Genomic DNA, 15,275 nt, shown 5'->3' with positions numbered 1-15,275 from the left:
AGCCCCCACCCTAAGGCCTGCAAGCCCAGCAGGGGCTCCTGGGGCCTGGGCTGCCTGAGGCCCCGCCCCCATCTCTCCCCTACCCGCAGACACTCTGGGCTGCCCTCTCTCCCCCATGGTTCTCTGCAGTGAGGTCCCCATTGCTGGAAGTATTCAAGCAGGGGCTGAGAGGTCACCTGTCAAGTAAAGGAATTTCAGCTATAGGCTGAATGCTGTGGTTATACACGACCACCAGTTCCCCAAATTGTTATGTTCCAAGGTTTTTTGCTTCTAAAGTTCTACCCCCCAATTCTAGTCCCAATACATGAGATTCCAGATCTCCCAAGATTCTCTGACTACAAAGTTCTAGACTCCAACACTCTAGTCCCTATGATTGCAGTTCCCCGCCCCCACCCTGCCTCCCCCCCATGAAGATTCTAGGATCTGCCAGTCTAGGTTAATTACACGGGCCTTTTTATTCCATCTGGAAAATACAAATATTCACAAGAGTCTGTACAACCTTAGGGACGCCAGCCCTGGCCCAACCTCCAGCTACATGCCACCCTCACACCCCACCCCCCGGCCCCAGCCTGCTGCCCCAGCACCCCAGGCTTCCTGCTCTGGTCCAAGTCTTTTCTCCAAGGCAGATAGGAGTGCTTGATCCAGTCACAACTGAGAAGGAAAAAACAACAACAACCAAAGATTGTAAGGAAGATCCTCCCCCAAAAAGTAGGAGTCCACCTGGCCTGGGCCATTTGGACAGAGGGCCTGTTTCCCTGATCCTCCCACTGCCTCCTCCCCCATACCCCAAGCCCAAAGTGGCACAGGCTGTGGAGGGAGGACTCACCATCCATTACAAGTGGATGTCGAATACACCGTCCTCCACTGCTTGCACCTCCTCTTCTCGGATCTCTGCAGGGAAGCAGGTGGGGGTGGAGGTCACTCCAGGGTCCCTGTGCCTTCAGCAGCCCTTCCCCCACTCACAGGAGGCACCCCACCCCATCCCTAAGCAGACCCATCCACCAAAAATCAATTCACTGAATGACCAACTGGCCCCATTTTTGAGGCTCTTTTTCCAAGTTTTCATTCTGCTACAACTTTTTTCACCACCATCGATTTGTCAGTGCAGTTTGCTTAAAATGTCAGTTTTGTGTGTTTCATGTCTTAGACCCCAGCACTTCTGGAAGGCTCAATGCAAATGGTTTCATCTTTTCTATTTTTGAGGACTTATGCCAATCCAAACAGTTGTGGTCAACTGCCTTAGACCCCAGTTTAATGTGGTTCCTCAGACTGTTCTCAGCAAAATAATCATTGGGGGAATTATCATTCAGCAAACTGACCTAAAACCACCAGAGACCCCAAGAGACCCACCAAAGATCTTCAGGGCAAGGGACTTTTCTCAGAATGGTGTCCAGAGCAGCCAAAAAGGGAAATGCAAGCAAATGGCTGACATGATTCCCTCTTCAATCTAATGTCAATCCCCTTCACAAAGTAAGAGTGTGACTGGAATCTTTTTTCTTTTTTTTTTCTTTTCTTTTTTTTTTTTTTTAAGTAAGCTTTATGCCCAGCATCGGGCTTGAACTTGTTATGCTGAGATCAAGAGTCACGGGCTCTATTGACTGAGCCAGCCAGGTGCTCCTATGATTAGACTCTTGAAGCCTTTCATTTTTACTCTTCTTTCTGTATTAGCCTCTCTCAGCTTCAGAAGAACAAGGGTTCCTAAGCCACCCTCTGGCCCCCTTACCTGTTCAACCTTTTTGTACCGCCCCCACCAAAATAATAGAATTACAAACTCTGGAATGGTTTCCCTCCTGGATAAGTTAATACTTTGCCAGGATGGCCCTGCCTCCCTCCCCTCACAGGCCAATACACAATGAGATCCCCTCTTACCTGGAGGCCGGGAGCCTCGCCTACCTGGGCGGGGCAGGGAGAAGCTGAAGGCCCGGTGATGGGTGGGTGAGGGTGAGGGTGCAGACCCCTCCAGACTCACACTCTGTGCCCGGCGCCGGCATTCAACCGACAGACGGTCTTTACACTGTTTGTGGCAGTTCACACCGCAGGCTGGGGGAGGCAGATGGGGAGGCCGGCCAGGCGTTGGTCAGAACACCCTCCACCTGGTTCTCTAGCAGGCCCCTCTCCCCAGTATCTTCTGCTCCTGAGCAGCCACCCCCCCCCACCACCACCACCAAAATAAGAATCTCTTTCCACAGTGCTCTCTTCATCCTGCCCGCAGGGCCAAGCCCTCTCCAGAGTTCTCTGTTCCTGGGCCGCTGGCTCACCAAAATAAAAGGCCACCTGAAGGCTACCCCCCCACTTCAATATAATCATCGTGCCTCTCTGGCTGCAAGGTACTTCGCTGTTCCGCAATTGCCCCCCCACACACACACAAAAAAGGGTCCCTACCCAGAGAGTAACTCTTCCCCCCAAATTCAGCCCACCAGCCCTGCTCACCTCGGCATTTGAGGCCCTGCTTGTAGATGCCCAGGATCTGAAATAGAGGAGAGGGCCGTGCTGGGGAAGAGGTCTTTAGGGCTAATGACTACGTCTTCCTTCTCAAGGGCAGGGGCTGGGACTGACCCTGGTGCTTTCGGGCCCCCCCGGAGCTGGCTAGGTAGGCGCAGCACCCCGAGAGGAGACGCAGGCGGAATTAGGGAGGTCGGCCACAGCTAAGCAGGCTCGGCGGGGGCGGGGCCGGGGGCCGGGGCCGGAGGGGCGTGGCTGGGGCGGGGGCTCACCAGGGCCTTGCAGTGGCGGCAGGCGACCGGGCGCAGGGAGCTGCTCTCGTGGAAGTTGTGCACGAAGCCCATGCGGCCGCCCAGCACCGAGCTGGAGCGCAGGAAGTAAGAGACCATCTCCTCCCTGCTGATGCAGCCATCCCTGTCGGGGGAGGGGGAGCGCCTCAGGGGGGGCCCCCTCCCCCGGGGACCACCCACCTAATCCACCGGCCTAATCCATCCCACTGGGAACCTCCCTACCAAATAAAAGATCCTCACCCCACTCCTGATTTTGAACTCCTGGTGCAGGAGAGAGAACGCTAGCCCAAGGCAGCCCAAGGCAGATGCTTGGAGGGGGTGAGTGGGGGCCGATACTGACTACTTGTGAGGTCTTGGGTAAGTCACTCTCCCTGGCTTTCCTCACCACAAAAATGGCGATCAGAATTCCTGTCCTGCCCACTTTACACACTTGGCGTGGATACTAACTAAAAGGGCTGTGCACTTTCCCATTTTGTTTTCCAAAGTGAGCTCTTTGGAACACCAGTTGGGAGCCCTGAGAATTAAGAGACTTCTGATGAGCTCCAGGACCAGGCAAGATTCGAAAAAGCCGCCTGGGTCTCACTGTCATGTGAGTGAATGCCAGAAAGACACCTGCGCTCAGGGTTCCCCACATAATCCAGGGCTTCCCACAGAACCCTTTTCTCACCCATCAACACATTTTAGGGAAAGAGTGACCACATGCTCTGGATACAGACCACAGTTCAAGTTCTGGTCTGCTACTTCCTGTGTGACCTTTGGGGTAGTTAATGTCCCTGTGCCTCAGTTTCTTCTTCTACAAATGCAGATTGTGATAATCCCTGTGCCTCAGGGAGTTTTTGCAAGGATTAAGTGAGGCAGTGGATATGAAGCATTTACAATAGTGTCTGTGTCATTAACAGGTCCTGGGCCACCAGGAACTATTTCTGTCAGGGCTGGTCATTGTTGGAAGTTCCTGCCCATTATATGTGGGGGTCCATGACGTGATCCAGGTGATCCTTCAGTTCAATAGGGCATTGGGGGCCCACTGGCCATTTACAAAAAAATATCACCCTAGATTCCTCACTGAACTGAGAACGCTAATGTAAAAAAGATAAAATTATCAAAGTATCTGAAAAGGTGTAAGAGAATATCTTTGTAATTTCCAGGAGATGAGGGTCTTTCTACACATAACACACACTGGAGAAGCCATAAAGGAAAAGACTGACATACTGAGCACACGACATTTTTAAAAAATTTTATGTGGCAAAAGACAACATAAATGACAGACTGGGAGAAAATATTTGCGAACACGTTCAACAGCAAAGGGTTAATATCCATTAACAGAGATTCTGAAATTCGATGAGAAAAAGACCAACAAATCCAGTGGAATAATGGACAAAGAATATGAACAGGCAGTCCACAGAAGAAATATAAGAGGCCAATAAACATATGAAAAGATATCCTACCCCCACTAGTATTGAAGAGATTCAAATTTAACCAAGACACCATTTGCCAATTAGACTGACAAAATTGTAAAGCTTATTATACCGTCCACTGTTGGCAAGGAAGTTGGGAAATGGGCACTTGTTCACTGCTGATGGGGGTGCAAGCCAGCACAACCTTGCCTGAGGTCACTTTGGCAGTCTCTCTCCTAATTTAGAATGTGCATATCTTTTGATCCAATTATCCCACTTCTAGGAATTTCTCCTACAGAAATAGTGGCCTGAGTGCATTGGTACAAAGATGTTCACAGCAGCATGGCGTATATTAATAGAGAAAAACTGGGAACAGTCTACATGTCCATCAGCAGGAGAATAGTGAGGCAAATGAAGGCCCAGCTACATAGTGGGATCCACTGCAACCATTCTAAAGAATGAGGTCGTTCTGCATGAAGCAGCATGGAAAGCTGTCCATGGTAAAGGGTTAAGTGGGAAACAAAAACAAAAGCAAAAAACAGATGTGCAGTTCTACCGAGACAGTGATTAAAAAACAACAATGACACAAAAACCTGAAAACCCTACTGCTACAAATACATAGATCCTAGTTAAAATACATCCAGATTTGCTTTAAATGCACAGGTGAGTTTTCGAGAAAGAAATGGTAATCCCCGGGTTACAGAAACAAAGAGCAAGCTTCAAGCTGAGACAGGGAGTGAGGAGCAGAATCTGCGGCTGCCCTTGGAGGGGGGGTGCTGGTCCCCCCACCCCACAGTGAGCCAGGTGCTGGGTTTTGATACCCAGATGAGCTGGGCATGAGGCTTGGGGCATGCAGAAGGTGGAGAGTTAAGGCTGAAACCCCTGCGTGAAGCTATATCCAAGGTCTCCAAGGGCTGACCCCTTACTGAAAATGGGACCTGGGAAAAAAATCCACCCACCAACCCAGGGACCTAACCTAGAACTCGGTCTCAGTTCTTAGAAGCAGAAACAAAGCAACTACAACCAGCACCATGGGCAGAGCCAGATGTATAGGATACTCCTGTCTGTCCATGGAACAGACCCAGACAAACAAAATCAACTTGTACATGCTTGGAGGAAAAAAAAAAAAAAAAAAAAAAAGACTGGAAGGATACAGTGTTGCCAAGCCAGTAACACTGCTAACATGTTGCTAAAGATAATATAACCTCTCCTGATAGGAAAGATCGGAGAGGAAAAAGGGAACTTTCACTTCTTACTTCATGGGCTTTGTTCACTATAAATCTATTTTACTACCTGGATTTCTTTTTCACCACGGAGTTTTGCAATATGAAAAAAAACAAACAGATTTTTGAAATATGAGTAACATTAAAATATAACTTGACCCGAGTCGGACTATAAATTTTGACTAGAGTTCAGCAAAACAAGGATATGAAACATGGTTGTGGGGGACATGTCCAACCTACTTCAGGGAACCAGCTGTTTGTCCAAATTGTCAATATGTGAATTGTTGATAAGTACGTGGGTGCTGCTAATTACAGGCCTTTCTTTTCTATTCATTAAAACAGGCTACCCAGGAATTGAACTTGCCCACACTTTTTGCCAGCTATGAGCTCCACAAGTAAAGCAGCACTTCTGTCCCCAGGCCAGTCTTTGCAAGCTTCAGGTGGAGCCCCCCCATCTGAACAAGTGGGGTAACCCTGTGCCTCCACAGCCGGCAGCCTCTCCCCTGAGATGAGAGCCCCTCCCCACATTGGTAGCTTCCTCTGCCGAGATCATCTGGTTTAGTGGCCTCATCTTGCACAGGAGGAAGCTGACATGGAGGGGAAGTGAGCCTGCCTTCCCACTCCCCCAGCCCCCAGCTCTCCTCACTGGTTCTGGTCGAGGTCCCCAAAGGCGCTGAGGTAAGGGAAGTTCCCACGGATGATCTGGAACTCTTCCTGTGAGATGTGGCCATCCCCATCGACGTCAAAGTTCCGGAACACAGACTGGAGCACACAGAGGGACACACGAGGCAAAATAAAACAGGCACAGCCCTGTCCTGCCCACGTTCTCAGTCCATGTCAGGAAGGGTGTCTCAGACGTGAGTGGCTCTCCATCTCCCACTTTATCTCCCTCTTTCATGCCCCTACCCCCAACCCCACCCACTGGCTATGCCCCTTGCCTTCTGGGAGGGAGCGCTGGCCCTTGAACATGGCACTGGTATCAATCCGGGGGTAGTGGCCTGGCAAAACCACTCTTCACTGACCACTACCGACCTGTCTCCCAACTGCTCAGGGGCCAAAGCTGGCTACCACAGTCTTACCTCCACCATCTTCTCGATGTGTTCCACCAGGAGTGCCTGGTCCAGCTTGGGTTTGGCAGCTGACGTCCACTCATCCAGCACTGGGGGCCGGGGAGGTGGGGTGCAGCTTGTGGGGCTGGTTGGCTACAGGGATGATCAGGACTGAGTGAGAGTCAGAGGGAGGGAGGCCAGAGTCCAGGGGAGAGGAGCGGGGAGGCCATGGGGAGAAGGGAGCCTGCCTGCCCAACAAGCTAGAGAGGTGAGGTAGCCTCTGAGAGCTCTGCTTACCCTCCCATTCTGGGATTTTCAGGAAGGGCAGAAGTAGGGGAGGAAGACATTAGGCAGAGTTAGGAAGCAGGGATTCCTTATCTCACCGAGGACTTGGAGCGTGGCTCCCGCTGCAGGGACAGCTGGTAGAGTTCATCCTCTGTCTGATACTGATCCAGAGATACCTGGGACACACAGGTCTGATCATACCCACTGCCCCTGCTGTCCTCAGGAGCCCACTGTCCAGAGCCCAGGGTCATAGGTCCACCTAGAGGTCACAACTCAGCCTGGAACCCAGTCCAGATGCTAAACTCAGGACAAAGGCCAGCTTAGAAAACACCCTAGAAGGGCGCCTGAGTGGCTCCATCAGTTAAGTGTGCAGCCTGGATTTCACCTCCAGTCATGATCTCAGTGTCAAGAGATTGAGCCAGCAACCACACGCCAGCCTAGCACAAGAACCAGCACCCACACCTTGGCCCAAACCTGGAGCACAATGCACTGCCAAGAATCCAGCCAAGAATCTAGGTCAGAACATAGCCAAGAGCTCTGAGATTAAGCCCCAACCTAGAACCCAACCCAGCATCCAGAATCCCACTCAGATTTCAATCCCGATCCCAGCCCAGAGCCTGGAAACAACTAAGAATCCACACTAGACCCAAAACTCAAGCCTCTGCTCTATGTCTAGAACCTAGTCCAGATCGACTAGAACCTAACTCTCATCCTAGACCCCCAAACCAAGTCCAAGACCAATCCCAGGCCTTTTCTAAGAGCTCAAGACCATGTTTAGAGGGATGCCTGGGTGGCTCAGTGGTTGAGCATCTGCCTTTGGCTCAGATCGTGATCCCGGGGTCCTGGGGTAGAGTCTCACATCAGGCTCCCTGCAGGAAGCCTGCTTCTCCCTCTGCCTATATCTCTGCATCCTCATGAATAAATAAATAAAATCTTAAAAAAAAAAGACCATATTTAGAAACCACCCTGCATAAAATAAAAAATAAAAAAAAAAGAAAAAGGAAAAAAAAAAAAAAAAACACCCTGCATCCAGAACCCAGAGCTGGACCCTAAGCCTTCAATATAACCCATTCCCAGGAACTCAACCCAGGACCCAGGCCCAGCTTCAAGCTCAGCACGAAAAGCCCACATACCAGCCTCAAAATCAGACCTTAGTCCATAGCCCCATTTGGAGCCTGGAACTCATCTCGGAGTCCACTCCAAACCCTGGAGCTCAGGCTGGATCTCAGTTCCTTGATCAGAACCTAGAACTCAAGACCAAATCCACAGCCTTGCATAAATCTAAAACCAGGTATGGTTGTCCGCCCTGGTGCCCGGCCCCCCAGCATCCCTGCTCCCAACCCCTCACCGTGAGTAGGCTCAGCAGATCAGGGTTGGCCTGCACTGGTGGCCGAAGGCTGGTCACCATGGCCAGCTCCTCCAGGATGCTGAAGAGCTGCTTCATCTTGGCCCCATTAAGTCGGGTCCGGGCAGGGTCCAGCCAGTCAGGCAGTGCCAGCTGCAGAGCCACCAGGTCCTTGAGGTGTACACCCAGGATAGGAAAGCGGAAACCCACACAGGCTGCCAGCCGGCGCCGGTAGTTGCCATAGTTGCTCGTGGCCGTCACTAGTTCTGTCAGACCTTCCCAGAGCTGGGGAGGGGAGGCAAAAGGCAGAGGGTCACACACATATACACACATCACTGGCTCAACTGCCCTTCCCCCGCAGCCCTGGAAACATAGGAGAGGATGAGGAGTCAGAGTCAGGGATGGGTGAAAGGTTGAAAATCTTCCCTCACTGTCCCCCAGCACTGTACTGTCTCCCTTAGCCCCAGGGGTCAGAGTTCAGGGGTCATGAGCTCAAGGGAACACCCACTGCCAAGGACCACACCTCTACACCAGGCTGAGGCATGGAATATCATCAACATTTAACAGGAAAAGAAACTGAGGCTCAGGAAGGCAAGCAGCACACAACAAAGATCCAGAAGAATGTTTCTAGCTCTGTCGATTGTAACAGCCTAAACTGGGAAGACCTCCAGATGTTCAATGGTAGAGTAGCTATATCCATTGCGGTAGACTTAGAATAAAATATTATACGGCAACAGAACTGAATGAACAACTGCTCTAAGTAACAGAACGTAAAACTGAAAGAAGCAAGACATAAAATAACATACAACAGAATTCCATTCATAGAAGATCCAAAAACAGGCGACAAAAATCCCATATTGCTTTGAGATTCATACGTAAGTGGTAAAGCTATAAAGAAGAGCAAGGCCGTCATCATTACGAAAGTCATAGCATTGGTTACCTCTGATGGGGAGGGAGTTATGCTCTAAGGTGCTGGGAGCTTCGGGGGCTGGCAATGTTCTATTTCTCAGACCTGGGTGGTAGTTACACAAGCGTTTTCTTTATAACTTTTCTTTAATCTCTACATATGCTTTATATACATCTCTATACATACATCACCCAATATGTTTAAAAAAATGAGTAAAAGGAGGAGAAAAGCACAAACTTTGGGGTCAGGCAGCCCTGTGAGCCCCTACTCTGCCACTCTGTGTAACCTGTGAAAAGCACTGAACCCCTCTGAGCCTCAGTTTCCATATCTGTCAAATGGGGGCAGGAGTGCACAGCCCCCAAAACTACCAGGAGTTCTCAGGGAGGCCGGACCTGGGAAGCTGGGCCCAGGGCTTGATGAGGTTCTTCCCCTGACCACCACCACACCATGAGCCCCACTATCCCAGGCACCTTAATGGTCTCAGAGCTAACATGACTGTGAGTCTCCTTGAGGCGGGAGATGGAGCTGTGGCTCAGGCCTCCGACCACGGCCATCAGAGTGTTGAAGTTCTGCAAGTGAAGCAGCTTCTGTGGGGGTGCAAATGAGGAGGGGGAAGGCAGTGAGTCATTGAACGGGCCCAGGATTTGGCCCGGCTTTTCCGGAGAGGAGGCAGTGGGTGAGTGGAAAGGAGGGCCTCACCCTACTGCCCCACAACCCCCTCCCCCACCAGGGTGCTTGGGGAAGAGGGAGGGGAAAGCACCTCTGCCACGTGGACAAAGTGCGTGATGACCAGGGCACGCTGAGGGGCAGTGGGCTTGCTGAGAATCATAAGCTGCACCCACTGTGAGACACTGTTGAAGAGGGAGATGAATCTCTCCAGGACAGGGTTGTCCACGGTGCAGCCATGAGTCACAAAACTGTGATAGTCCTGAAACTGGGGGCAGGAGAGGCCTCAGCCCCTGCAGGCCCCTCCCCCCACAGATGGCCACTCCTCACCCTCCAGCTGCCCTTCATTGGTTACCCTGAAACCCCCCAACCCACCCCATACCCTAACCCTGTTCCTCCTAGGACCAATACCCCCCCAGCCCAAACTCCACCCTGGACCAAAGGCCCTTGGGCCGCACCAGGATCTTGCAGAAGGAGCGATACTCTAAGTAGGTGAGATGCTCTGCTAGTTCCAAGGGCTCCAGGTGGTCGAACAATAGGGACATCTTTCGTTTTTTCTGTCCTACGGGGTTCCGCTGGGTCACCTGCCGCTTCCACTTGTAGGTGGGGCTGGGAAGTGAGGCAAGGGCAATGAGCCCTTTGCTGGAGATACCCCATCCCTTAGGGCCCCCACACTCACGCAGACACACCACGCAAGCTGACTGAGGACCCACACAGTCTGAGGTACTGTGCCAGACACCGATGCACCCGTCCCTAGCAACTCCCACTATCTCCCCCAGCAACTCCCGCTATCTCCCCCTGGTCAGGCACTCAGCACTGTGCTAGGTGCTGGGGGTAGAGAGATGAGCAAGACACATTTCCTGCCCTTGAGGAGCTCACAATCTACTGGGGAAGACAGACACAGAAACAATCACAAAACAGCATGGCACGGATACAGGTCTTTTGATGGCGTCTGCACCAAGTGCCATGGGTGGGACACAGGAGGGAATGACAAATTCTGCCCTGGAAGACCTGTGAGCCCACAGACACTTGAGCAGAGTCTTTACAACACAGAGAGGCAGGTAAGGGGACCGAGCTGAGCAGAGCACCATGGTGGGAAGGGATGCAAGACTGGAGATAGGTGAGCAGACCAGTGGTGTAGCTGCAGGATGAAGTGCTTGGGATGGGAGGGGGCTATAGAAGATGAGACAGGAAAACTGGCCAGAGACCATCAGAGGCCTTAATCCTCAGCCTAGACATTGTGAAGGTGACAGGGAGCCAGAGGTTTTTAAGCAAGACAGTGACATGACCCTTACACATTCAACTCAATAAACATTTATTAAGCACAGATGGTGTGGGATGCCAAGGGCCCTCCCCAGCTCTCAAGCTTGCCCCCACGCACACGCTCTCGATGTCAATGAGGCTGCTGTGGCGCCGGTTCCCTTCTTGGTCTAGCAGAGCCTTCAGCTCCTTGATCTGCTCAGCGAGCTCAGGGTTCAAGTCAAACTCTGCTGGGAATGCTGAGATCCAGTACCTGCTGGAAACTCATTATCACCCAAGGCAGCCCTTCCCCCACCATCTCCGGGGGTCTGGAGCTCCCCAGGGAGGGGGAAAGAACCCCAAACTGTGGTCCCCCCACTTGCTGTCTCATTCCTTCCCCACACCCACTGGGCAGATTAGAATACCCAGGCCCAGACCAGGAAGGCCCGCCCTGCAGCAGCAGGCCCACCATGGACAGAGCCGGGGCTCAAACCCACATGAGCAACTCCCAGAACAGTCCCTTTCCTCTCCTTCAGGCCAGTCTGAGGCCTGAGCAAAGGGAGCAAGAGGAGGAGACAGAGCCCCAAAAGGAAGACTCACCTGACCAGGTGGCACGTTTTCACCTGCAGCGAATTGGAGTTATCCTTCCGGGATTGTTGATAGGTGAAGGAGAGTTAAGGAAATAAAGAATGGAGACTGGGATGCCTGGGTGGCTCAGTGGTTGAGCACCTGCCTTCCGCCCGTGATCTTGGAGTCCTGGGATCCAGTCTGGCATCAGGCTCCCTGCATGGAGCCTGCTTCTCCCTCTGCCTATGTCTCTGCCTCCCTCTCTGTCTCTCATGAATAAATAAATAAAATTAAAAAAAAAAAAAGAATGGAGACTAATTCTAGAAAGGGAAGCAGGGGAAGGGTCTAGAATTCTGGAGGGAGGCTGAGGACTGAGCCCCGACCTAGGAGAAATGCTGGGGGTGGGATCTGGGACCAGCCGGTCGGAAAAGGGCTGAAGGCAGGGATGTGGGGTGAACTTGAGGAGGGGGCTAGGTTCTGGGGGTGGGTGAAAGCATGGCCTGGGTTCTGAGAGAGAGGCGGGAGGAGGGACCTGGGCTGGGAGTAGGGACAGGTCTTATACTGTAGGGAGCAGAAGAGCAAAGCCCAGGTGGGGAGGGGGCGGGAAGGGGCGAGGCCTGAGTCGGGAGGAGGAAAGGGGTGGAGCCTAGGCCGCCTAGAAAGGCTGCCCGAGCTCGAGGACGGAGGAGCGGCCCACGCTCTAGGAGCGAAGCCCAATCTTGGCCTGGGCTGGGCAGCCACGCTCCCTCATGGACTGGGACTGCAGGACCGTGGTGAGGCCCGGGAAGGATATATGTGGAGCAGCTTTGCCGCCAGCTGAGAGGAAGGGATGTACCAAGGGTGCATCATGAGAAACATACGCACCAGCTGCGGGTCCCGCACCTTCCCGGAGTCATCTAACTCCGAGGGGTCAGAGAGAAGCGCGTTGGCCCTTCGGCCCGTAGCTGGGGTCCCTCAAGCCTACCCCAGGGCCCGCTGGATCTCTGGCCCCCCCGCCCATCACCTGCTTTCCCAGGACTCTGAAACCAAGAGGCAGATTAGAGAGAAAAGGTAGGGAGGGAGAGGGATGAGGCAGGATCCGAAGAAGAACCGGAGAGGGGGAGCATCCGATCCGGCCCATCGTCCCCGAGGGGAACCAGCTGGGGCGGAAGAAGTCTGGGTTCCCTGGGGTCAGGAATCCAGAGGTCATTTCCTGAGTGCTTGGGGGAAGGGGCACCCCTTCACCAGAGAAGCCGCCCCCCATCAGCCGGAAACAGCTCCCAGGCCAGAGATAGAGAGTTCCTCCGGATCCTCCGGGAAGACAGATAATGCTCCTCGTGTGCCAGAGTCTGGGGACCCCTCCCTCCCTTCAACGCCAGCATACTAGGGAAGGGAAACATTCTATCTGTCTGAAGCGCGTGGATCTCCCTCCACCCTGTGATGAAGAGCAGGCTTTCGTTAAAAAGGTGGCAGGGTGCGGAACTGCGTGGGTCTAGGCCGAGGGTCCGTCGTGGGAGGCAGGGGCCCCGCCCCAGGCTCGGGGCTGGGCTCAGGCTGAGGGTGCCCTCCCGTACCACACTCACCGAAGGCTTCGATGCAGCCGCGGAGCAGCTCCTCCACCGTGCAGCCCTTGTCCAGATCTAGAGCGCCCGCCATGGCCGCCGGCGCGGGTGGGCTAGGTCACGCTGCACTCTGGGCCTCCCGCGGGGCTCGGACCGGACCCCTGTCCCGGGAGAGGCCAAGAGGGAGTCTGCGGAGGTGCCGGCGGGGGGCGGGGGGCGAGGCCCCGGGCGGGCGGGCCCCGGGCGGGGCGGGCACGCCCCCTGCTGGGCAGGGGCGGAGTCGGCCGCCGCGGCCACTCCCGGGGTTAAACGGTCCGGCCCGGGATGGTGCAACCCACCAGTTAGGAAACCGACCCGCCGAGAGGCTTCCGGCTCACCCTCGGAGGCGCGGGAAGGCGGAGGGGCTCCCCGGGGATCTGGGCGAGCCGGGACTCCGGGGACTGGTTTGTGCCCCAGCCCCGCGTAGGCCCTGTTCTCCTCGCGTCCTCTCCCCCGAGGCACCTGCAGCACCCCGCGGCTCGGCTCCGCGCCCCTCCCGCTTCCCTCCCTCCACAGCCTCCCTTCCCCCGCAGGGTTATTTTGGGAACCCAGAGCCTGAGGGGACCTCGGAGGAATTTCTCCCTGGGATGGGAGGGAGGGAGGAACCCAGGCGTCCTGCCCGCATCGCCCCCTCCCGGGCTCCCGGGGAGGAGAGGCGGGGCTGTGGCAGCCCCCAGGGGCCTGCCCTTGGGGAGGCGAGCTGAAGTGCAGAACATTCCTGGGGCGGGGTGGGGGGCGGGGTGGGGGGAGCCCGCTGCGGCCGAGACGCGTCAGCTGGATGCCTGAGCCTGGGAACCGCGCGCTCCCGAGCCACCTCCTCAGTGAAGGCCCCGGGGGTCCTGGCTCAGCCCTTCAGACCATCTTCCTCCCCAGCCGGCGTTCCTGACCCAGGCTCCGTACTGCACAGCCGAACTGTGAGTGCACAGGGGCCGGCCACATTCGGAGCACACGGAGTAGGGTGCCCAGAAGGGGGCGCTAGCGCCATGAGGGGTGGAGAATGCAGGCAACTCTAGTCACTGGCAGGGTCTTACGCACCCACGCTAGGGACACACACTCATTCTATACCCGAGGCCAGGGGCCCACATTAGGGCGTAAGACACCACCCCACACATTCACACACACGAGCCTCAGGCACTTGCCTCCGGTCCTCCGTCAGATACATACAATGGCACTCACACCCCGCACACCTGCAGGAAGGAACCCTGGGGCACACATACCCAGCCTTCTAGCCCAAAATGCAAACCCGTTGATGGGACCAGGTCCCGGACGTGCAGCCCACTCGAGCCAGACTGTAGTTCCGCACCCACAGAGGCGCTGGAATCGCACACGTGCGCGCACACAAGACAGTGCACCTACACGTATGTACACTCCCACACATGCACACACCCCCATGGGTGCGCACACACGCCCATTCCGCTGCACCCCCCCCCCTTCATCCGCAGTCCAGGACAAGCTCTGCAGCCGCAACGCCCTGACACCCCTCATCCTCCGACGCTGGCAGAGCCTGGCCCCACAAAAAGGTACCCCGCCCCTACACAAACTCCCCTGGGCTGGAGGTGGGCCCCCCTACTGAGTTCTCTGGAGGACTTTTCCTAGGAACCACCCAGAGCCAACCCGTCTAGCTCTGCCGCTGCCTCGCTGTGTGACCTTGAGAGTCACTTGGCCTCTCGGAGCCTCAATTTTCTCATCTGTCAAATGGGGGGGGTCCGTGGAAGAAGGTCCCGCTGAAACGTGGCTGGGGAGAGCGGGATGCCCCGCGGCTGCCGCCCCCTCCCGCGGGTTGTCCAGGGCGCTCCGGCTCTCCCCTCCCACCCCGGACCCCGGCCGCAGACTCCGCACCCACCAACCTTCCCGCCGCCCCCAGCCCGCCTGCGCTGCCCAGGGGGTAGGGGGCGCCCGTAGGGGCCGGGCCCTCTTCTGCCCGGCGCCCCGCCCGCTCTCGCTCACTCACTCTTGGGACCCGCGGCACGGATCCCGCACCCGGCCGGGCCGCGCCACCTCTGTGCGCTCCCGCCCGCCGGCCTTGCTGCGGCTGCGGCTCCCTCCCGCTCTCCGCGCCGCCGCCCCGCTTCCCGCTGCCCCGCCCCCGCGCCGCGGCCGCCCCCTCCCCTCCCCTCCCCTCCCCTCCCCGCCCCTGCGCGGGGCTCCGCACAGCCGGCTGCGCCTCCCCCACCCGGGGCTCCCCGTCGCCCCGCACGCGGCGGTCCCTGCAGCAGTTTAACCCGTCCCCTGCCGCGCCGCGCGGGAGGCCGGGGCCGCGGGCTGGGGCTGCGCCACCCGCCGCGCAG

At 55.6% G+C, this 15,275-nt stretch overlaps 1 protein-coding gene across 5 annotated transcripts; it reads right to left on the bottom strand.

Annotated features, from left to right (window-relative positions):
* Positions 1-558: 558 nt before the first annotated feature.
* RASGRP2 (RAS guanyl releasing protein 2) lies at positions 559-15,019 on the bottom strand. Of its 5 annotated transcripts, none has more exons than XM_055315065.1 (17): positions 14,939-15,019; positions 12,970-13,109; positions 12,201-12,303; positions 11,441-11,503; positions 10,983-11,114; positions 10,060-10,210; positions 9,696-9,869; positions 9,406-9,522; positions 8,032-8,313; positions 6,782-6,859; positions 6,429-6,551; positions 5,996-6,111; positions 2,715-2,856; positions 2,431-2,467; positions 1,870-2,040; positions 827-891; positions 559-651 (listed from the first exon to the last, which is right to left on the bottom strand). In XM_055315065.1, exons 2-16 carry the CDS (start codon positions 13,040-13,042, stop codon positions 833-835), a joined length of 1,821 nt encoding a protein of 606 aa, XP_055171040.1. In that variant the 5' UTR covers positions 13,043-13,109; positions 14,939-15,019; the 3' UTR covers positions 559-651; positions 827-832. The 5 variants fall into 5 exon arrangements, with proteins under 5 accessions (XP_055171040.1, XP_055171043.1, XP_055171042.1 ...); XM_055315068.1 differs by having other exon boundaries at positions 9,778-9,869; positions 10,985-11,114; XM_055315067.1 differs by lacking the exon at positions 14,939-15,019 and adding an exon at positions 13,326-13,674.
* Between the last annotated feature and the right edge of the window lie 256 nt (positions 15,020-15,275).

Source organism: Nyctereutes procyonoides, unplaced genomic scaffold, assembly GCF_905146905.1.
Source record: "Nyctereutes procyonoides isolate TBG_1078 unplaced genomic scaffold, NYPRO_anot_genome, whole genome shotgun sequence".
NCBI classification, from domain to species: domain Eukaryota; kingdom Metazoa; phylum Chordata; class Mammalia; order Carnivora; family Canidae; genus Nyctereutes; species Nyctereutes procyonoides.
This window is presented reverse-complemented; position numbering and strand designations above follow the sequence as displayed.

Excerpts from the sequence above, each read along its gene's own strand:
- RASGRP2 (XM_055315065.1), bottom strand. The coding sequence starts at position 13,042 with ATGGCGGGCGCTCTAGATCTGGACAAGGGCTGCACGGTGGAGGAGCTG. Across the intron at positions 12,304-12,969 it reads CGGCTGCATCGAAGCCTTCG|ATGACTCCGGGAAGGTGCGG; the intron begins GTGAGTGTGGTA and ends CCTCGGAGTTAG. Across the intron at positions 6,860-8,031 it reads ATCTGCTGAGCCTACTCACG|GTATCTCTGGATCAGTATCA; the intron begins GTGAGGGGTTGG and ends TGTGTGTCCCAG.